The following is a 19717-nucleotide window of genomic DNA, read 5'->3' on the forward strand; positions in this document are numbered from 1 at the left end:
CTCTCTCTCTCTCTCTCTCTCTCTCTCTCTCTCTTCGCTCTCTTCTCCCTTCTTGCTCGATCATCGATTCTTAGTTTCTTGGTCCCCATTGCGCGTGGGATAATTGACGACGACTCGGCGCGGCGGCGGTCGGAAGCGGAGGCGTAATATCGCCGATCCATGGCGCCGCAGTGGAGCAGAGGTCATCTCCCGGGCGGCATGATGTCGCGGGATGTTGCGGAGATCGTTCTCAGCCCCAGGCTGAGCGGCGAGAGCAAGACGCCCGTCTACCGGCGGTCGATCTCCACCAAGCGGATGCAGGTTGATCCCTTCCACGCTTTGGCCACGAGCATTTTCCAGAGCGATGCCAAGGATTCCAGCTGCGCGGCCGCCAGAGCGTGGAGGAAATCCTTGCTGGGACTCATCGGCCTGCTCTTGATCGTTCTTGCCCTAGCCAAGATTTTGTCTGTGGAGTGGCTGGGGGCAGATTTCGATCAGCTCTTGTTGACGAAGGTATGGGCTCCGAGACTAAAGGACGAGGATCACACTGTTTCTTCTCTTTGTTTCAGCCAGCCGAGTCCTACCAGCGAGCGATGATCGAGAGCACAATCACGAAAGTGTCTCATGTCGAGAGGAAGGTAACGTGAATTCTTTCATGCATTAGGCTAGATCATTTGAGAGAATGAATTTGGCAGCTCTACAACTCCTTGTGGGCGAATCCAGACTCCTCAAAGTACGAGCAATGCATAGCACGACCCAAGAAATCTCGAAGTAAGTTTTCTCACTCTCTTGTGGAAATGCTAAGAATTTTCTGGCAGAGGCTGGAGCAGCTACAAATGGTTATCTTCTGGTAAACGCGAATGGTGGCCTCAATCAGATGAGAACCGGGGTATGCGCTTGTCTGTTTCTTTTCTATTCATTTGGAATAATACGGATATGTCGTTCTCAGATATGCGACATGGTTGCTGTAGCCAGGATCATGAATGCCACTTTAGTCATGCCTACACTTGATCACAGCTCCTTCTGGGAGGATCCAAGGTACTTTTAAATCTGGAGTTGAATGCTTATGCCAGTTTCATAGTGCAGTGAATTCGCGGACATTTTTGACATCGATCACTTCATAGAGACCTTGAAAGACGATGTACGAATTGTGAAAGCCCTTCCTTCCCATTTGGAGAGCGTCGAGCCAGTCAAGAAAGCTCCCGTATCATGGTCGAAGGTATAGCTTGCTACGCTGTCTCGTTTGGATAGTATTGACGTGCGATTTACCAGGCATCTTACTACAAAGAGGAGATTCTTCCCTTGCTCAAGAAGCACAAGGTTGTCTACTTCACCCATGCGGATTCACGTCTAGCGAACAATGATATTCCTAACAGTGTACAACAACTTCGCTGCCGAGCAAATTATCGAGCTCTGAAGTACGCCAAGCCAATTCAAAGGTTGGGACAAGTTCTTGTTGAGCGGATGCGAGATAAAGGGCCGTATATAGCTCTCCACTTGAGGTAAAATGTGATATGTCCTACCTATCAACTGCAGTTTCTGAGGCTTCACCTGAATGTAGATACGAAAAGGACATGTTGGCATTCACGGGTTGTTCGCACGGGCTAACAGCCGATGAAGCGAACGTGTTACGTGATATGCGTTACAGCACTAAGCACTGGAAAGAAAAGGAGATTGCTGCGGAAGAAAAACGGATGGAAGGAGGTTGCCCTCTGACACCTCACGAAGCTGCTCTTCTACTGAAAGGCTTGGGATATCCGGCATCCACCAACATTTACATTGCGGCAGGCGAAAGTTTCGGAAACAACAGTATGAAAGCTTTCCAAAGCGTGTATCCAAACGTTTACACCCATTCAACTCTTGCAACGGAGCAGGAGTTGGCGGAGTTCAAGGGCTTTCAAAACAGAATCGCAGGCCTGGACTATATCATGGCATTGAAGAGCGATACCTTCGTTTATACATACGACGGAAACATGGCCAAGGCTGTTCAGGGGCACAGGAGGTTTGAGGGACACAGGAAAACGATCAGTCCAGACCGGTACGTCCTGGTTGTTTGGTTCTCTGATGGATTATCTTACAGTTGGTTTTTGTTGCAGACAAAGTGTAGTAACTCTCGTGGATGATTACGAAACAGGAAATCTCTCGTGGGACAATTTCGCAGCAGAAATCAGAAGAGTGCATCACAAGAAAATAGGTGCTCCATCGTACAGGGAATCCGGTGAATCTCCGAAGTGGGAAGAAAACTTCTACGCAAATCCGAATCCAGGCTGCATTTGTCAGTCAAAGAAAACGAGCAGCAGAAGGCTACTTACAAGACAGCAAAAACAATTATGAGAACGCGTGTACAGCGAAGGCTTTTGGTTAGTACCGGGGATCATTTTGTACAGTCCGGAAATAATGCCGCTTAAGTCGAGGCTCTTCGACGACGACTTTCAGCTGCGAAGATGTTAGCCAGAGAGATATATGGTGCCGAGTTCTCAGGGTCCAGCTCAACGACGCGCTCGGCTATATTTGATCCGGCAGACGCACCACCGTAAGCTGACCACACTCCCAGCAAGGCTCCCAAAGTTGTGCCATCGGGAAGGTATGGCATCCCTTGGAGTAGCTCCTGCGCATGCTTCAGCTGCCCAGCACGGCCGAGAACGTTGATCATGCAGCAGTAGTGCTCGGCAGACGGATTTAATCCGTAGTCCTGGTTCATGAAGCCGAAGTACTGCAAGCTTTCCTTGAAGAGGCCACCGTGACTACAGGCACTCAAAAGACCCGTGACCGTGATCTCATCGGGGCTGAGTCCGTCGAGACCCATCAGTTGGAAGAGCTCGACGGCAAGCTTACCATGGCCAGAATGGGCATAAGCAGCTATCATGGCTGTCCAGGACACAACGTTTTGTTTTGGGAGGCAGTCGAAGATCCTCCTGGCTTTGATCAGATGTCCTGCTTGGGCGTACGCGGCCACAAGCACAGTCCAGGCAACTATATCCCGCTCGGGCATCTTCTCAAAGGTGGCCCTTGCTTCGAGGAGCTGGTTGTTCTGGGCATAAGACTCCATTATCACGTTCCAGGACACCATGTCGGGCTGCGGCATTCCATCAAACAGGACCTTGGCCTCGTCCGGATAACCGTGGTTGGCATAAGCAGAGATCATGGTGTTCCAGGCTACTCCATCACGTACCGGCATTCTTTCAAACATCTCTCGGGCCTCGTCCAGTTTTCCAGACTGAGCGTACGCAGTTATCATGTTGGTCCAGGCAACCAGGTTCCTCTCCGGCATAGTGTCGAAGGTTTCTTTGGCATCGCGAAGATGGCGGGCTTGTGCACAGCAGGTTATCATCGTCGACCACGCGACTACGTCGAGCTCGGGCATGCCGTCGAAGATCTGCTTCGCCGACCTCACGTCGGCTTCCTGCCCGTAGGCAGTGATCAGAGCAGTCCAGGACGCGAGGTTTCGCTCGGGCATCCTGTCAAAGAGCTGCTTTGCCTCGGCTAAGTTGGCCTTTTGGACGTGGACTTGGATCATGGAGTTCCAGGAAACGATGTTCCGGTGCTTCATGCTGTCGAAGATGCTCTTGGCGGCCTCCAAGTTCCCGTGCTGGGCGTAACCGGTAAGCATCGCATTCCAGGATTGAGTTTCTTGTTCGGGAATCTCGTCAAAGATTAACTTTGCCTGTTCGATGCTCCCGCAGTGAACGTTGGCGGTGATGATGTTGATCCACGAGACGAAGTCGCGCTCGGGCATTCGGTGGAAGAGCTGGTTGGCCTCTTGGAGGTTCCCGCTGCGGGAGTAGACTTGGATCATCGCGTTCCAGGAAGCGATGTTCCTGCCAGGCATGGAATCGAAGAGTTTTTTCGCTGAGGGAACTTGGCCTTTGTCGGAATAAACGGTGATGATCGCAGTCCAGGAAACTACGTCTCTCTCCGGCATGCTTTGGAATATCTCCTGGGCTTTTTCCAGATGCCCGTTCTGGGCATATCCTGTTATCATCGCGTTCCATGTAACAAGGTTCCACTCGGGTATCTTTTGGAAAAGAATCTCTGCTTCTTGGATTCGACCGTGCTGGGAGTATGCCGCGAGGAGCCCATTCCAGGCGACGTGGTTGCGCTCGGGCATCTTGTCAAAAACCCGTTTGGCATCGTCCAGATGCCCTCTTTGGGCATATGCCGTGAGGAGGATAGTCCACGAGAAAACGTTTGGGCGGTTGATGGCATCAAAGACCGCGCGTGCCTCGTCAATCCTGCCAAACTTTCCATAGACTTGGATCGTGAGATTGGCAAGGTAGAGATTCTGGCGATGCTCGCTCTCCAAGATCCGAGCCCGGATGCCTGATGCCTCCCGAAAGTCGCCGCTTGATCGGAGAAGCGCTGCAAAGTAGTCGGATCCATCGTCAGGAAGGGCTCGCAGTGGAGGCAGCACAGCCACATTGCTGCTGGGATTCATGCGACCATTGCGCTCTAAATCTTTTAGGGTTTATGTTCTGTTCTGGGTTTTAGGGTTAGGGTTTATGGGCAACTCTATATTAGGGCTGATGGGAGGTGGACACGTGTCCTGCCAGGATTTCGGACCGCCGCAGCCACGACATGAGCAGCAAACAGCGGCAGGGTTTTCCTCTATTCCATTCTGTTTGGTGTCAGACTAATCATCGCGAGTCGCCCACCAGTGCCATCCAGGTGGGTGTCCTTGAAATCCCCCTGCCAGATGCTACTGCTCTCGTGGGTCGATCGGCGGAGAAGCGAGCAACAAGAATGGCGTCGATCTCTTCCGGGCCCTCGTCGCAGCTGACGATCAAATGGCTGGGCCTGGCAGCGTCGATTTGGATCCAGGCATTTGCCGGCAACGCCTACACCTTCTCGCATTTCTCGCCGCGGCTCAAGGCGGTGCTCCACTACTCGCAGATTGAGCTCAACAATCTGGGCGTGGCCAAGGACATCGGCGAGAATGTGGGGCTCATCACTGGCTATCTCTCCAACAAGCTCCCTGCATGGCTCATCCTCTTCATTGGGGGGCTGGAGGCGTTCCTCGGATATGGCGTTCTTTGGCTCGTCGTCAGCGAAAGGATCGCTCCACTTCCATACTGGCAAGTAAGTTTTTCCTGACATCTAGAGATAAGTTTTGCGTTGCAAGTTCTCTTTCATTCTCGGATTTCTTTCTCATTTCCTGGCAAAGCACGAGGTAAAAAAAACAAATTTTTTTTTCAAGTGCTAGTTTCATTTTCTAGATTTTGCGTTTCGCTTATAGAGTTAGTCAACGAAAGAGTGGCTGAAAGAGTGGAAAAGCTTGCAAACTATTTTGGGTTTCTGAGCTTGAAAGTCCTTCCTTTTTCTTTTCTTCTAATATTCATATTTTGCAGATGTGTCTAGCTATTTGCATCGGTGCCAACAGTGCCACATTCTTCAACACCGCGGTTCTCGTCACAACCATGCGGAACTTCCCCCAGAGCCGAGGTACTGTTGTGGGAATCCTCAAAGGCTTCGTTGGTCTCAGTGGTGCCATTTTCACCCAGCTCTACACGTCCTTCCTCTTTAAGAACCCGGTCTCGTTGTTGCTGCTTCTTTCCACCAGTCCTTTCGCCGTGTCCGTGGCTTGCATGGGTTTCGTTCGTCCAGTTCCCGACGCCACCCGTGAACCCGAAGAGAAACGAAACTTTTTCCTCGTTCATGTTATTTGCGTGTCCCTCGCGCTCTACCTTCTCGTCGCCACTTTTGTCCAGGACTTTCTCCCGAGTAATCCAATCGTCTCCGGAGTTATAGCCACTGTCATGCTCTTGTTCCTCTTTGCTCCGGTTTTCGTCGCTCTCAAGTTCTTTATCCTCGGGTTGTTTAAGAGAACTGAGGAACCACCATCGAGACGTAACTTGGAAAAAGAAGACGGCGGCGTGAGCGAGCCCCTCGTGCGCGAGGAAACCGTCCAGTTCCAAATAGGATCCACCGAAGAAGAACTCGGGCAATCTGACGAGGAGGACGCGAGAACTCTGCCAACTTTCCGGCACGACGATAGCTACATCGAGCGGACCGAGGAGGAGCTCTCCTGGGACGATCGAAAGAAATTCCCGCCGGGGATGAGCACCAGCGACAGCGCGACGAGTCTGAGTGAAGCCGAGATAGAAAACGATACGGACGTGCTGATGGCCGTGGGAGAAGGCGCTGTGCCGAGGAAGAGAAAGCCGAGGCGTGGAGAGGACTTCAACTTGAGGCAGTCGCTGCTCAAGGCGGACTTCTGGCTGCTCTTTTTCACGTTCTTCTGTGGAGTCGGGTCGGGTGTGACGGCCATCAACAATCTGGGACAGATCGGCCAGGCGCAGGGATTCACCGACGTGACGATCTTCGTCACACTCCTGGGGATATGGAACTTCCTGGGCCGGCTTGGAGGCGGAGCAATCTCGGAGAAATACGTCCGGTAAGATCTCAGCTCGTAGAAGTTCTATAGCGCCAATGGTCACTGACCAGCATTCTTTGCAGGAAGGCTGTTCCTCGGACTCTCTGGCTGGCCGGAGCCCAGTGCCTGATGGCAGTCGCGCACCTCTTGTTTGCATGGGCCGGCACGAGCTCGCTTCACGTCGGCTCCATCTTGCTGGGCTTTTGCTACGGCGTCCACTTCTCGGTCATGGTTCCCACCGCGTCGGAGCTCTTCGGCCTCAAGCACTTTGGCAAGATCTACAACTTCCTCACCATGGGCGACCCGGTGGGATCGCTGCTCTTCTCGGGGGTCATCGCCGGCTACCTCTACGACATGGAGGCGCGAGACGGGCCGCAGGCCGACCAGTGCATTGGAGCTCACTGCTTCCGGCTCACGTTCTTGATCATGGCTGGAGTGTGCCTCGTCGGGTCCGCCGCCAGCGTCTACGTGAGCGTCAGGATCAAGCCCGTGTATCAATCTTTGTACAAGTCTGGCCGCGCGGTCAGGGACTTGCATTGAGGAAGACAATGATTGTGTGATACAAGAGCTTCCTTCCCGATCTCCCAGTGATTCACGAGGATTCAAAGATACTCATACTTGCTTCCATAGCCACAACTCGTGCATTTCTCTGCTTCCGAGTCAACGCAACGGCTTCACTAGGTCTTGGAGAATTTGGAGCCGAGCAGGATGAGGATTCGGACGAGATCGTTTTTTTCCACACCCAGCAAGTTCCTCCAGCGAACTGTAATCTCGGTAAGTTGATGGCTAGAAGATAGCTCACCTTCAAATTTTGCTATAAAATATTATGGAGTGGTTAATATAAACAAATTCAAAGATGTGTGGCATTCATGCATAAATTAAGATCAAAGTTTGACCTCAATAACAAACGATTTCTACTCTAAGAACATTAGTGGGCTTTTAAGCTTATTAATCTTTTTGAATAAACAAGAGCAGAAAGGTATCTTTTCCATGGCAACTTCAAAGCAGCGTCTATAAATTATGGGAATATGCTAGATATAAAGGTGGAAATTAAAAGATATTTAATAAAACTCCCTTTACCCAAAACTTTAAACACCCTCAGGAATTGAATCTTGAGGATGTGGATGATGAAGAGATGCTAGATCTCACATTTGAGGAGGTTTCTGAGTGCCAAGAACACAAGGAGGCCTTGATGGAAGTTCAAATTAAGAAATGAGCTAAATCCTCCAAAATGTGGACAATGTGCATGTTATGCTTGAAGAGGATTCTCAAGAGCAGCTAGATGCAATGGAGGCAGACATTGATTTTGCTTTTGAGCTTGAATAAGATCTTCAGGCTAAAGAAGATAGGTATAAAAACGAAATAATAATGTTGTGGAAGAATAAATTTGGAGAGCTTTAGATTTGGTGGTATTTTAAATTTCAAAATCGAATCACCATAGTAATATTTTTTTACTGATCAAATTAATGATCAAATCAACACAATTAAAATGACATAAAAACAAGATCAACACAAAACTTTCCATGTTTAGTCTTAAAAGGACCACTTTGGATGATGTTCACATAATTTTTAATTGGTTCTGAAATCAGGAAGCAGTCTGGGCATGTATCAAAACCTAGCAGTTCCGGACCTGTTCTTTCCCAGATGTGCTGGTGCAGAGAAGCCTGCCAAGGGGTGCTCCAATGGAACAAATAAGAAAGCTTCACCAAGGACATTCCACCTTTCTCCATTGATCCTGCAGCCCTGCTGGTCTTGACGAGTTTTATGAGAAGCACCTGGATCGCTTCGTATCCAAGCTGTAACTTGCTCCGAGCAATTGACTGCTGAGGATTTGGCTAAGCTGGTTGGCTTCGACCAGCAGATTGACGTTTATCTATTCAAGTTTCGTTCTTCTCACTTCCTGCGATTTAGGCTGAAGGTCCCGTGTATACCACGGAGGATTGGTTGTCGTGTCAAATCTAAAAAGCCTCTACTAATCGTTGTGTAACATCCATTCCAGATGTTTGTGACTTCGTCTAACTGCTCTATGAATAATGCTTCTCGTTGATTTTTAAATCTAAATGGCTTTGTAATTTCATGCATAGTCTGGTGTTAGTTAACACCAAGACTGGTGTTGTCTTCTGCTTCCTTCTGCTGCTCAGTGATTCATGTTGATTCATAGATGCTCATGATAGCTACTGCCAGCCGCATGGTATGTGCGAATGCGACTCATGCATCCCTCTGCACCAGTGATCGATTGCAGCGTAGGGAGCTTCCGAGTCAACACTTTCCTGCCAAGATCGCCACAGCATGCCGCAGTCGCTCCGGGGCACCCACTGCAGGGGCTGCAGCTTGACACGTCCTGGGTGCTCTCTCGCAAACTCCTCGAGCAGCGCAGGAATCTGTGGACTAGCATCTTTGTTAGTCCAGTAGACACACTTTAGCTCGACCTTTGTGCCGCTGCTTCTCTCCACCAGCCCACGGACGAACTCCAGTTCCAGACCGTTTCTTTCCCAGATGTGCTTGGTGTGGACGAACTCGACTCTAACTGTCAAGGGTTTCTCCATGCTGCTCCAGTTTGCAACGTATAGTTGCTGCATTTAGTCACACACACCGTGAGGCATTGGAACAAAAAGCAAAAGCTTCACCTTGATACTTATGAAAGAGACAATGAACTCCTCAAGGCCCTGGAACGGCTCCAGCAGGGCCACAAGATCAATAGAGCAGGGTGGAATGCCATCGTCAAAGATGCAGAAATAGAACTTCTTCAGGCTCAACGTTCTACACAAAGCTACCTTGTCCATTACTTGGGCAGGGCTGCTAAACGGGTTGAGGAAGATGATCTTTTTGAGCCTGGAGTAGCGCAGCCCCTGGATATGCCGCATGCTCTCTCTCACCCGGATCCACTCTACGTTGCATGTAGTGGGCTGCAGTTGGATGCGCGGAACGACAAAGAACATCCACCGGAGCTTTGGTGTGTCAAGTGCAAGCGTAAAGTTGTCGCGTCCATCACCCTCGCAGAATTCCGACTGGCAGCTGTCAAGGCTGCGGCTTTTGAGCACGTAGGTACCTATAAAGTCACATATTTGAGAATGCAAGCTGACAACAAAAAATGCCCAAACTGGGGAAATCGGGTTAGCTTTACATACCGGGCGAGCTCACCACTATCGTACCCATCCGCACTGCAAGAAGGGAGGGGCAGATCTCGAGCAGCTGCTGCAGCACAGTCACGTTGATCGGTCTGTGAAAACTGAGGAAGAGGAGATTGGGCAGCAGCGGTGAAGGCAAGGTTGCATTGCCGAGCGTGGAGCCGAGTTGTGTGACGTGGACGTGGAGACAGCGGAGCTCCTGACACGCCGAGATATTGGACCAGAAGTCCTCGAACTTGTGCTGCGGACCTCCGTAGATGGTGACTGAGTGGAGCCCTTTCCCGATCTGGTGCAGCCAGCGAGTGCAACTTTGCTGGAACCGAATGGATAACTGGCGAAGATCGTTGTGGCCAAACCAGCGGATGAGCCCCTGCTCCACATCACGACTGCTCGACTCCAAGGAGTAGTGCGTGACGAGCCTTGCCAGCTGCGCCCACCTCTTGCTTACCAGAGACGAGGGATTCAAGTCGCGCGACCAGGCGAGGAGAGACATGATCCGAATGAGCACCTCGTCTGGAAGATCGTCAAGGCACTGCCTCCGCATCGTAACTCCAAAAGCTAGACCGAACTTTTCGATGTTTGCATAGCGTAGAAACCGTGGAGAGGAGAGTACTTGAACACGACACCAGCGGATATATCGTGCTGGCTGGAGCCCAGTGCCTGATGATACGCACCTCGGCCCAGCCCAGCAAGACCGTCTATGCCCGGCTACCATGGCTGGAACGACGTCGATTCTCATTTCGAGCAAAAAAGTTTACAAAACACGAATCATCAGTAGATGAGCCATTCCGGGTCCACGTAAGGCGCGCTGTCGCCACCACCCCCGCCGAGTCCGCCGCCACCACCATTCCTACCATTGCCGCCACCACCATTCCCACCATTGCCGCCACCACCGTTGCCATTGCGCGCACCGTTGCTACTATTTCCGCCGCCCGCGCCGTTGTTTGGTCCGTCCGCCCCGCCAGCACCGTTGGGTCCGTCCACACCGTCGGCTCCGCGATTGCTGGGTCCGTTCCCACCGCCCGGTTCGCCGTTGCCCACGCCAGGTGACCAAGAATCGGTTTCCTGATAAGAAAACAAGAATTTCCAGTGACATTACAGAGAAAGAACAACTAACCGACACAGGAGATCCCCACGACGGCGGAGGCGCGTCCCTCAAAGACATCTGTGAATCTTGCCCGGATGTGACCGACGATGGCGAGGGCGTGTCCCAGGACGACATTGGTGATCCAGCAGCTTGCCCAGCTTGCTCGGAGGTGGCCGAGGACGACGACGAAGAAATGTCCCAGTCCCACGACGACATTGGGGATCCACCTTGCCCGGAGGTGGCCGACGACGATGAAGACGCGTCCCAGTCCCACGTAGACATCGGGGATCCAGCTTGTTCGGCGGTGGCCGACGACGGCGAGGGCATGTCCCGAGCAGCAGGAGGTGCGCCACCGTCAGCAGCAGGAGGAGCGCCAGGACCGTGAGCAGCAGGAGGAGCGCCTCCGTGAGCAGCAAGAGGAGTGCCACCGTTAGCAGCAGGAGGAGCGCCACCGTCAGCAGCAGGACCGTGAGCAGCAGGAGGAGCGCCACCGTTAGCAGCAAGAGGAGCGCCTCCGTGAGCAGCAGGAGGAGCGCCTCCGTGAGCAGCAGGAGGAGCGCCACCGTTAGCAGCAGGAGGAGCGCCACCGTGAGCCGCAGGAGGAGCGCCACCGTGAGCAGCAAGAGGAGCGCCACCATCCATGTTCTCGTTGTCAGCTCCTGCAGCTTGTTGGGCAATGATCAGGGTCTGGCTACGCCAGATCCTCTGGTCTTGGCCTGTCCCCAGGATCACACTGTGCTCGGACTGCTCCACATCTGAAATGCAAAGAGGATCTCTGAGAAAGGAAGAAGAAACAAAGACATTTTAAAACAAACGAGTGAAGCTTGTTTCCCATCCACGACCACGAGATCCGAAGTTCCTAACAGAGAAAGAACAAACGAAAGGACGGAAGAGCCGAGCGAAAGCCATAGCCAAGCGAAGAAAACCAGAAGGAAAGAGATCCGGGAGAGAAAAAACGAAGAGAATGATGTATACCTTTTATACTTAGAATACAATAATGAGTATAAACCCCCGCAGCTGTGAATATCTTGATTCATTATTATCCTTCGAGCAAGAAGTTTCTAGGGGCACAGAAATCCTAACCGTAATAACAGCGATTGTGCCTTTTTTCGATCACCGTGCCAAGCGAACAATTTGACGAGGGTCGTGATTGCATCGAAACAAATTCTAGCAGCTCCTTCACCTTGATTGATCGACGCAGAACGGGCAGGAAATCTGACCTTGCAACCGTCCATTTTACATAGTCAAATGTATGTCGAGCCTCGCAGAAACAAACAGATTTCTAACAAAGGGTGACCGATAAATCGTTTGAAATTTGGTCTTGATTGAGAATATAAAAAGCTCAAGAAATTTGTAATAACCATTTGACGTTGACACTAAAAGTAATGATGTTCTCCACCTCTCATTATTCTATCAGCAACTCACGTCTTCTTTTAGATGTTTAACTATTTTCCGTACTTTTATACCTGTGCTCGACCTAGCCCGGGAATCCGCATCGAAACAAATTTGCTCCTTCACGTTAATGATAGACGCAGAACGGGCAAGAAATCTGACCCTGTGACTCCATTATATTCCCATTTTGTCAATAGCTTTACAAAGGGTGACCGATAAATCGTTTGAACTTTGGTCTTGAGAATATCATTCGTTCATTCACAGCCCAAGAAGGTCAAAACAAAGGGTGAGTCCACCTCTCACGATTATTCTTCCAAATTATCAACAACTCACGTCCTCTTTTTATGTTTAAGCACTTGGGGAAACTTCACTGATTTTCGCGAGCCACTGGATGACTCTTCTCATAGCCCAGCCTGGCATCCAGCATCAGAATTTCACCCACTTTTCTCCTCATCCGCAATTGCGCAGCGCCAACCGCCAAGAAGCCATGGACAAGGTGCTTATGAGATCGTCAAGAGGACTGTGGAGGTGAGGTGGGTTTGTTCCCAAAGCTCTTATTGGGTATAATCCTTGAACCAAGCACAAGCTTGGATATTTGCTCAATATTCCTGGTGGTCATAGCGGTGAGAACAACCCAGGATGCCCCCTAGTGGCAAGATTACTCGCCAGCCAGGCCCTCTTCCTGGGATGGTTCGTCCTTTCCATGGCTTATGCTGTGGGGTTGATCACATTGATTATGGCTTTGTAAAAAGCATTTGCAATAATGTATACAAACCATTTTTGGCTGGATCTCATATTTAATTTTTTTAAAGCGATTAGGCACTAATATATTTGAAAATTGCAGTTCTAGTTCATTCGAGTTCCTTGAGAAAGTCCTTGTTATCAACGAAGACCTGAAGGAGAAAGGAAAGGGAACAAAATAGTCGTGTGAGATGGATCGAGAAACAATGCATTAGGAAAAGCTTACAGTCTTCCAGCCATCCGGATCGAGGCAAGCTGTGATTTTCGTGCTGATGCCAGGAAGAGGGCCTGGCTGGCGAGTAATCTTGCCACTAGAAACTTTGACTGCTTCAGCAGTTTTATAGACATCATCCGTGCCAATAGCAATCTAGAGAGAGAGAGAGAGAGAGAGAGAGAGAGAGAAACTATAAAGGCCAAAGATGGAGTGATGCACGAACCTGGGCATAAGCATTTCCTTTGGTGTACTCGGTAACACCATAGTTGTAAGTCAGCTCCATCACAGTGGTCTTATCTTCCTCCGCGTATCCCATCATCGCAAGCGTGTACTGCACACTCACGCACGAGACAAGCATAGAAGCATGAGGCGAGAAACTTTAAGCTTACCTTGTACTCGGGATTGTCACGCTTGCGGAGGAGCTTCATTCCAAGCGCCTGGAACAAAAGACCATGAAGAAAGACACGAATGGTTTAAGCACGTTGATATACCTTCTCATAGAAGCTGATGGATCGATCGAGATCACCAACACGCAGCATGACTTGACACAGAGGCTCCGGGGTCGCTGGTCTCTGAATAAGCTCGAACTTGTATCCATCGGGATCATCCACAAAGGCTATCACAGTGGATCCTCCTTTGACAGGACCCGCCTCTCTCGAAACTTTCCCACCTTTGGCTTTAACCAAATCCACGGTTTTGTACACCTGTAGTTTCATATGAGCTCACAGCTATGAATCTCAAACTCACTCACGTCCTCGACAGCAATCCCGAAATGTCCAAATCCAGTTCCAATATCGTACTTATCAACTCCATAGTCTTGCAAAAAGAAATTGATCAAAACAGCGCATTGAGAGGAAAGGTCTGAGAAAAACTTACTGTATGTGAGCTCTACGACGAAGTGACTGTCCTCGGGTCCATAACCCAGGAAAGCATTCGTGTACCTCTCTTCGGGAATGTCACGCTTGCGCAAGAGCTTCATTCCAAAACACTCAGTGTAAAATCTAAGGACAAAAAGCAAAGATGATCCCACAGAAAAAGAAAAAAAAAAGAAAAAAAAACCAACCGAAGAACTCACTTGATCGTCTTATCCAAATCGCCAACACGGTACACGACATGTAGCATGCGGCGATTATCCTTTTGTGCCCATTCCAGAACGCTCTCCTTTCCAGTGTCCAATTCCGCCGCTTCGGTAGACGCCATCCCTCTGATCCTCTGCCGGAAACCACCTGCAACACCAAAGCCATCGATAATCCAAGCCCGATGGAGTAGAAAATCCATACCAGCAGCGGGAGCTCGATCAATGCGGCGCCCGACGATCCTCGCGCAGCTGGAATGCAGCGATGTGGATTGAAGAGACGAAGAGCAGCGATTAGACGAAGAAGCTAGCGCCGCCCTGTGGATCCGCGACACACAAGGGACCGAAACCCTCAATGCCATGTCTCCCATCTTTCCACCTGGCTAAATATTTCGTTTCGCGGCCTCCCTAGATTCGACCTCGCGACCGGGCTAGTTAGCTATTGTCCAGACGATAGAATACATTCTATACATCCAAATGAAGCATAAGCATATGACTGGTTCTTATTCTCTTAAATCCTCGTGGCTTCTTCCCCATCGAATTCGTCTCCTTCATCGCCTTCTTCTTCCTCCGGAGGGGGGCTTTCTTCTCGCTGCCTCGGCTTTTGCTGCCTGGGATTGAAAGGCATCCTCGGATCTACTCCGATCTTCTTCATCAATCGCTCCCTCACGGTCGTGTTGGCTTTGGTGTTTGAGGCTTTCTTCACCGGCGATGGCTTCGTTCCGTGCATTAGCTTCGACACCGAGGCCGACTTTACTTCCTGGAATTCGAGCTCTTGTGATATCTAAACACGCGGGGGAAGAGTATTGAGACTTTTACCTTTCGTCCTCCTCGAGAGTATGGCTTTGGTTTCCGACGTGGTCGATCACTGTCTTCTGAGTACTCTGATTCATCGTCAAACTCTTCGTCAGTGTCGCTGCTGGTCGCATCTCCGTCCTTTTCCACGTCGAAATCCTCGTCGTCGTCCTTCCGGTTTTCATCGTACAATACCTGCATTGGCACGAGAGGTGTGTGACTACCACATGTAGAAAGTATGAGCTTACCTCTCCTTCATCGTCCTCTTGCTCTTCCTCCACCTCTTCTTCCTCATTTTCGAGCTTTTCTGGCTTCACCTGAAACATATGCAAGAATTATAGTAGATTAAGTCGAATCCCTTCGCTTACGCTTGTCTCGCCTTCCGTCGGGCTCGTCAAACCCACATCCGGATTGCTTTTCTGCCACATACACATGTGAGCAACCATAAAAATGCCACTTTGTTTGTTACCTTCACTTTTAAGATGTTCTCGAGTTCTTTCAAAAGTTCAACCGGGTCAGAAATGTCGGGAGGCACCTCACCGCCATCCTTAGACTGAAGAAAACACGAGTCTTGTAAGAACGTAAGCATGAACACTACCCATCTTACCTGCAACCAAAACTTGAGACCTCTTACAAGTTTCGGAAGACCTTCCTTTTCCCAGCTAGTAACCTCTTCTTTGCCAGAGTCATCTTTTAGTAGCTGTAAATAGCGAGTTGCAGTATACCTATAATTTCAAACATGAGCTACACAAATCTGCCATGGAAGTATCACATACCACATTAGCTGCTTATAGAAGGGAAACCGAAACTTTTGGCGAACTTTGAGCCGCTCCTCCATCAGCCAAGTATTGTAAGGTCAAGGAAAAGAATCTGTCGCTGTCATCCAAAGAACAAGATAAAGGATATATGTCGAGCTGAAGCCCCAAATTGTAGCCTGTCAGGAAATTTCCACCAATAACTATCGAGTCGGCGTGAGTTACAACACAATGCGGCCAGCCCCCAGGCCTGCAGCAAAAGAAACGTTAGATGGATGTGCAAACTAGCGAATAGAAGAACGGCTTACAGTAGGAGAGTGTCTCCAGTCGAGAGCTCGACTTTCTGGCCTCCGCTAGCTCGCTCTGCAAAGAACACGCTAGCCTGCAAGGCCGCTTCTCTCATAAAACAATGCTAACATCGAAAACTAAATACCTGCCTGCCTATCTGAAGAAGACCATTCTTCGAAAAGCATGAGGTTTCCCTTTGTTGGAGGGATCATCAAAAATGTCTTTTTCCCACTGCAAAACAAGCGTTTACACAAACAGAAAAAAGGAGACAATACCAGCACCTACCTTATAACATGATACCACACCGAGGAGCCTCCAAAATCAAGATGAAAATCCATGAAACAACCCTCAACGCTCATTATCGCATAGAGCTGGACCTATTTGTAGACTACGTTTGAGTAAAGCCATGCGTACAGTGACGAAGTCGCAAACCTCTGGAATGGTGGTACTCTGGTTACGAGGCCACGCCTTCTCCACAAGGTCCAGCTCTTTCACTAAGGAAGGCGCACTGACCTATACAGGAACATGCCGTGTTATCCTTCTGAAAAAATAATGACTTTTGAGCTCAAGGTGAGGGAATTTACGGCCTCACCATTTTCTGGAGCGGAGTGTTCGCCAGATCCAGTGACACAACGTTTAGTAAAGGCTTCTTTGGATTTGGCGACGAGAAATACGACACCCAATCCTCCATAGCATACACGGGACCTTCAGCCTGATTCCCAAAGAAGAAGTGAGAAGAACGATAAGCAGAAAAAAAATACCTGTGTGGTAACATCTATAGTTTCGATCTGCCGGTCGAAGCCAACCAGCTTAGCCAAATCCTCGACAGTCAATTGTGTCTCCGGGAGCCTAGAACAACCAGGAATGCGAAAGAGATAAAAGAATTTAGCAAAAGTAAGCGAGAACAAAGAAAAAGAAAGCATCCATACCTTAGCCCAAGAGCAGAGGCACCATCGTCCACAGCTCTCACGACACACGGGTTCTTAAAGCCCGTGGAGTGCACATAGTGTGACAAATCCTTGGCCTCCACGACGGGCACGGCGGTGGCTGCGAGAGTCTGGCCCCCTCCGCCTCCGCCTCCTCCTCCGCCTCCCTGGCTGCCGATCTCGGCCTCGCCTTGAGAAGCATCGTCCCACTTGGCCACCGCCCGCGACAGCTTCCTGTACTGAACCCTGGTGCAATCGTCGAAGCCCGTCTCGTCCAGGCGCGCGTAATCCACCGCCACTCTCTGCCGCTTGGAGCGCCTCACCTGTGCCATGGTTTCTCCCCCTCCCTCGCGAAATTCAGTCACATTCTTCGCGCCCAGGCGCTGCCGCCTAGCTCGCGCCCACCAAGATTAGCTCGCCCGTGAGCTTTAGGTCAAGATAGAATATTCTACCTTCGCAACGGGAATATTATTTTCTTGCCCTCTGTTCTTTTGCGATGCAACGAAGAAGCTAAGCGCCACGAGCAGCCAGGGTAGCCAAGTCTTTGCGTGTGAGGAATATGGACTTTCTTCGATTTTCATTTTTCCCTGTTCATTCAGTCTGCTTTTTACAAGCATTGTGTAGTGGATTTGCAGCAGCCAGTTTGTCCAAATGAAGAAGATCTCGCAATGCAACCTCCACGCTGATGGATCAATTTGCATTGGTATCCTGCAACAATTCTTGGCCACAAAGTCAGTCTTCACATCTTGCTCCTGGCTTTGCAGGTGAGAAACTTTGTGAAACTTTTAGCTTCCCACGTCAAACTTGACTATTTTGATTTCACTACAAAGGTGATCCATTCTAGTGTTAGGCACCAAGTTAAGATGATAAGATAACAAAATGTAGCTCCATTCTAGTAGGGCAAGAATAATATTTAACATGTGGTGGCAAATCCTAAAGGACCTTCTAAAGGGAGACTTATGACAAAAACCATGGTGATCAGAGGGTGGGTTATATATGATCATAGATGATCATTCCTGAATTTGGGAGGGCACTTGTATGCAAACCATGAGAGACTACAGCATAGATTAGCAACGAAAATAAAAACTAGGAAACTTTAAAAGTAAGACACTAAGTCTCATTCCCTTTAGAACATTGGAACTCTTTATTTCCCTATGCTATAATCTCTTATATGGTTTGAGTACAAGTACCCTCCCAATGGTCGTGGGCTTATGTACTTGTGGAGTAGTGAGTCAATAACTTGCTCTTGAAAATCTAGAAGTTGTGAGAGTTGGAGATGCAAGAATGCTTGGCCTTTGCATTAGTTGGCTCTCACAAAGAAAATCTTACTCATGAGCAGCAAACTGGGTAAAATAGAAAAGATTCACATACTAGGTTCCAATTGCCTTAAGCACGCTTGAAAAAGGCAAGAGCAAAGCTAAATTATCTCACTCTAGAGAAGGGAGAGGAGTAAGGTTGTTAATTGTCACTAGAAGGGCTCATGGTAGGAAGTGCAGTAGTAGGCACAGATGTGGCAAGAGGAGTATGACATGTCAACAGCTGTAAAGAGGAAGGAGTGGATATATAGGTGACCTAAGCATCTTGGGCAGATGGAATGACATGTAAAGAAGGCAATGTTTGAAATTGGATCTTTGTAGGCTCAACCAAGTGACAGGATTCAGGTAGTGCATTAAAAATGATAATTTGGAAACACCTAAGTTTTTAGAAGTGAGACACCAAGTCTCACTCACTAACACTAAATAACAACCTTGATCAAATGAGCAGAATAGAATGATACATTGCAATTTTAATTTCAAACGATAGGTTAAAGTTGAAGAAATCAATACATTCTTGCTTGAGCCAGTCCACCACTGTAGCATAAAGACTATCTAAAGGATTTGGAAAGGGAAAAGATGAATAAAAAGGTAGAGAGATAAAAGTGATGAAAGTTAAGGTGGAACAAAAGTGAGAGGAATAAAAGATATAAGAATATAAGATAATCAGGAAAAACTTCAAATTCATACTTGGCATAATTGTGTTACAATTGATTTATATTAAGTATGAAGTCAAAAATTTAACTTGACACCACCTATAATGATTGGAGCTCAACCTTGAGATCACCTATATATACATCTAAATCCACCTCATTTTGTGCATATATATATGTACACAATCATTGTCATAAAGAATGAAGATTAGCTCTATTGCATGACATAAATGTAAATAACAATCTATTATAACAAATTGAGCAATAGAAAATAAATTAAAACCTATATCAACTAATACAAAAAAGATAACAAGGGACTTTTTGTTATAAAACTAAACTTGAAACATAAACATTGGATGAATTAGTGTTAAATGAATATTTTTATAGTATTCTTGAAAAAAGGATGGAAGGGTCACTAATTTATTCATGCAAGGTCTCTCTATTATTTACATGACTCTTTATTTCCTAAAATAATCTCAGTGTTAAGACCTTTTACTAAAGTAGCATCAATAGTATGTTGTTGATGCCAAAATCTCTATCTAGGAAATGGAGGATATCAAATTAGGAAATGCCAATAACGTAAATACATGTGGCTAACCTCATCATAGGCAAAATAATAAATATTATAGCCATGACCATTTCTTTATTCTTGTCCTTGAATATAGACAATAGCAACATTATCCTCTATTAGAACAAAATTGTCTCCCATAGGAAAAATATGTATAGCTACAAATGGGAGAGGTAATATCTTAGAGCATTATGCTAATTAAAGAGAATTATCAAAAGTGGCTAGAGTAAGTATATGCACAAGTCCTATAAAATTTTGATGAAATGTTAACCACAATATACTCAACTTATTTATAATATAGTATAGTTCCTTTTACTTTGGTTGCCAATCTTTGTATCTAGCCAAATTTCTTCTATGGGAATTCTAGGATTAAATTGCATAATTGACTCAAATGGCCCTCGATAGATTTCCGCTAACCCAAACTCTATGTCCT

General features: G+C 48.2%; 7 protein-coding genes across 7 annotated transcripts; 2 read left to right on the forward strand and 5 right to left on the reverse strand.

The window, feature by feature from the left end:
- Positions 1 to 41: 41 nt before the first annotated feature.
- Positions 42 to 2409, forward strand: LOC9632295 (O-fucosyltransferase 19). Its single transcript, XM_002967014.2, has 9 exons — positions 42 to 492; positions 549 to 617; positions 675 to 750; positions 798 to 868; positions 929 to 1017; positions 1066 to 1198; positions 1252 to 1481; positions 1541 to 2017; positions 2076 to 2409. The coding sequence occupies exons 1-9, from the start codon at positions 160 to 162 to the stop codon at positions 2311 to 2313; spliced, it is 1716 nt and encodes a 571-aa protein (XP_002967060.1). The 5' UTR covers positions 42 to 159; the 3' UTR covers positions 2314 to 2409.
- LOC112345418 (pentatricopeptide repeat-containing protein At4g02750-like) lies at positions 2384 to 4437 on the reverse strand. The gene has a single exon (XM_024672126.1). It carries the CDS (start codon positions 4412 to 4414, stop codon positions 2384 to 2386), a length of 2031 nt encoding a protein of 676 aa, XP_024527894.1. The 5' UTR covers positions 4415 to 4437.
- Positions 4438 to 4520: 83 nt separating this feature from the next.
- On the forward strand, positions 4521 to 6931 carry LOC9635737 (protein NUCLEAR FUSION DEFECTIVE 4). Its single transcript, XM_024672250.1, has 3 exons — positions 4521 to 5055; positions 5325 to 6370; positions 6433 to 6931. The coding sequence occupies exons 1-3, from the start codon at positions 4555 to 4557 to the stop codon at positions 6887 to 6889; spliced, it is 2004 nt and encodes a 667-aa protein (XP_024528018.1). The 5' UTR covers positions 4521 to 4554; the 3' UTR covers positions 6890 to 6931.
- A 1997-nt stretch (positions 6932 to 8928) lies between these two features.
- On the reverse strand, positions 8929 to 10216 carry LOC112345419. The gene is made up of 2 exons (XM_024672128.1): positions 9478 to 10216; positions 8929 to 9398 (listed from the first exon to the last, which is right to left on the reverse strand). The coding sequence occupies exons 1-2, from the start codon at positions 10214 to 10216 to the stop codon at positions 8929 to 8931; spliced, it is 1209 nt and encodes a 402-aa protein (XP_024527896.1).
- A 32-nt stretch (positions 10217 to 10248) lies between these two features.
- LOC9635738 (translation initiation factor IF-2) lies at positions 10249 to 11206 on the reverse strand. The gene is made up of 2 exons (XM_024672129.1): positions 10595 to 11206; positions 10249 to 10542 (listed from the first exon to the last, which is right to left on the reverse strand). The coding sequence occupies exons 1-2, from the start codon at positions 11204 to 11206 to the stop codon at positions 10249 to 10251; spliced, it is 906 nt and encodes a 301-aa protein (XP_024527897.1).
- Positions 11207 to 12677: 1471 nt separating this feature from the next.
- LOC9632296 (lactoylglutathione lyase GLX1) lies at positions 12678 to 14393 on the reverse strand. Its single transcript, XM_002967382.2, has 9 exons — positions 14192 to 14393; positions 13987 to 14137; positions 13788 to 13912; positions 13663 to 13727; positions 13403 to 13615; positions 13301 to 13348; positions 13135 to 13242; positions 12924 to 13064; positions 12678 to 12849 (listed from the first exon to the last, which is right to left on the reverse strand). Exons 1-9 carry the CDS (start codon positions 14355 to 14357, stop codon positions 12808 to 12810), a joined length of 1059 nt encoding a protein of 352 aa, XP_002967428.2. The 5' UTR covers positions 14358 to 14393; the 3' UTR covers positions 12678 to 12807.
- A 33-nt stretch (positions 14394 to 14426) lies between these two features.
- LOC9632297 (jmjC domain-containing histone demethylation protein 1) lies at positions 14427 to 17184 on the reverse strand. The gene is made up of 15 exons (XM_024671982.1): positions 16754 to 17184; positions 16586 to 16673; positions 16417 to 16536; positions 16257 to 16337; positions 16110 to 16201; positions 15974 to 16055; positions 15845 to 15918; positions 15688 to 15786; positions 15558 to 15626; positions 15389 to 15506; positions 15251 to 15334; positions 15150 to 15200; positions 15030 to 15098; positions 14806 to 14976; positions 14427 to 14746 (listed from the first exon to the last, which is right to left on the reverse strand). Exons 1-15 carry the CDS (start codon positions 17080 to 17082, stop codon positions 14498 to 14500), a joined length of 1776 nt encoding a protein of 591 aa, XP_024527750.1. The 5' UTR covers positions 17083 to 17184; the 3' UTR covers positions 14427 to 14497.
- Between the last annotated feature and the right edge of the window lie 2533 nt (positions 17185 to 19717).

The sequence above is a fragment of the Selaginella moellendorffii genome, unplaced genomic scaffold (genome assembly GCF_000143415.4).
Source record: "Selaginella moellendorffii unplaced genomic scaffold, v1.0 SELMOscaffold_8, whole genome shotgun sequence".
NCBI lineage: Eukaryota > Viridiplantae > Streptophyta > Lycopodiopsida > Selaginellales > Selaginellaceae > Selaginella > Selaginella moellendorffii.

What these genes read in the sequence shown, in the direction of transcription:
- LOC9632295 (XM_002967014.2), top strand. Translation starts at nt 160, where the DNA reads ATGGCGCCGCAGTGGAGCAGAGGTCATCTCCCGGGCGGCATGATGTCG. An exon ending in TGTCTCATGTCGAGAGGAAG is followed by an intron (nt 618 to 674) that starts GTAACGTGAATT and finishes TGAATTTGGCAG; the next exon opens with CTCTACAACTCCTTGTGGGC. An exon ending in CTCCCGTATCATGGTCGAAG is followed by an intron (nt 1,199 to 1,251) that starts GTATAGCTTGCT and finishes GCGATTTACCAG; the next exon opens with GCATCTTACTACAAAGAGGA.
- LOC112345418 (XM_024672126.1), bottom strand. Translation starts at nt 4,414, where the DNA reads ATGAATCCCAGCAGCAATGTGGCTGTGCTGCCTCCACTGCGAGCCCTT.
- LOC9635737 (XM_024672250.1), top strand. Translation starts at nt 4,555, where the DNA reads ATGAGCAGCAAACAGCGGCAGGGTTTTCCTCTATTCCATTCTGTTTGG. An exon ending in CTCCACTTCCATACTGGCAA is followed by an intron (nt 5,056 to 5,324) that starts GTAAGTTTTTCC and finishes CATATTTTGCAG; the next exon opens with ATGTGTCTAGCTATTTGCAT. An exon ending in ATCTCGGAGAAATACGTCCG is followed by an intron (nt 6,371 to 6,432) that starts GTAAGATCTCAG and finishes CATTCTTTGCAG; the next exon opens with GAAGGCTGTTCCTCGGACTC.
- LOC112345419 (XM_024672128.1), bottom strand. Translation starts at nt 10,216, where the DNA reads ATGAGAATCGACGTCGTTCCAGCCATGGTAGCCGGGCATAGACGGTCT. An exon ending in GATAGTGGTGAGCTCGCCCG is followed by an intron (nt 9,399 to 9,477) that starts GTATGTAAAGCT and finishes GTGACTTTATAG; the next exon opens with GTACCTACGTGCTCAAAAGC.
- LOC9635738 (XM_024672129.1), bottom strand. Translation starts at nt 11,206, where the DNA reads ATGGATGGTGGCGCTCCTCTTGCTGCTCACGGTGGCGCTCCTCCTGCG. An exon ending in CGTGGGGATCTCCTGTGTCG is followed by an intron (nt 10,543 to 10,594) that starts GTTAGTTGTTCT and finishes TTTTCTTATCAG; the next exon opens with GAAACCGATTCTTGGTCACC.
- LOC9632296 (XM_002967382.2), bottom strand. Translation starts at nt 14,357, where the DNA reads ATGGGAGACATGGCATTGAGGGTTTCGGTCCCTTGTGTGTCGCGGATC. An exon ending in CGTCGTAGAGCTCACATACA is followed by an intron (nt 13,728 to 13,787) that starts GTAAGTTTTTCT and finishes TCTTTTTGCAAG; the next exon opens with ACTATGGAGTTGATAAGTAC. An exon ending in CCATCAGCTTCTATGAGAAG is followed by an intron (nt 13,349 to 13,402) that starts GTATATCAACGT and finishes CTTTTGTTCCAG; the next exon opens with GCGCTTGGAATGAAGCTCCT.
- LOC9632297 (XM_024671982.1), bottom strand. Translation starts at nt 17,082, where the DNA reads ATGGCACAGGTGAGGCGCTCCAAGCGGCAGAGAGTGGCGGTGGATTAC. An exon ending in GTGTGGTATCATGTTATAAG is followed by an intron (nt 16,056 to 16,109) that starts GTAGGTGCTGGT and finishes CTTGTTTTGCAG; the next exon opens with TGGGAAAAAGACATTTTTGA. An exon ending in AGAACATCTTAAAAGTGAAG is followed by an intron (nt 15,201 to 15,250) that starts GTAACAAACAAA and finishes TGTATGTGGCAG; the next exon opens with AAAAGCAATCCGGATGTGGG.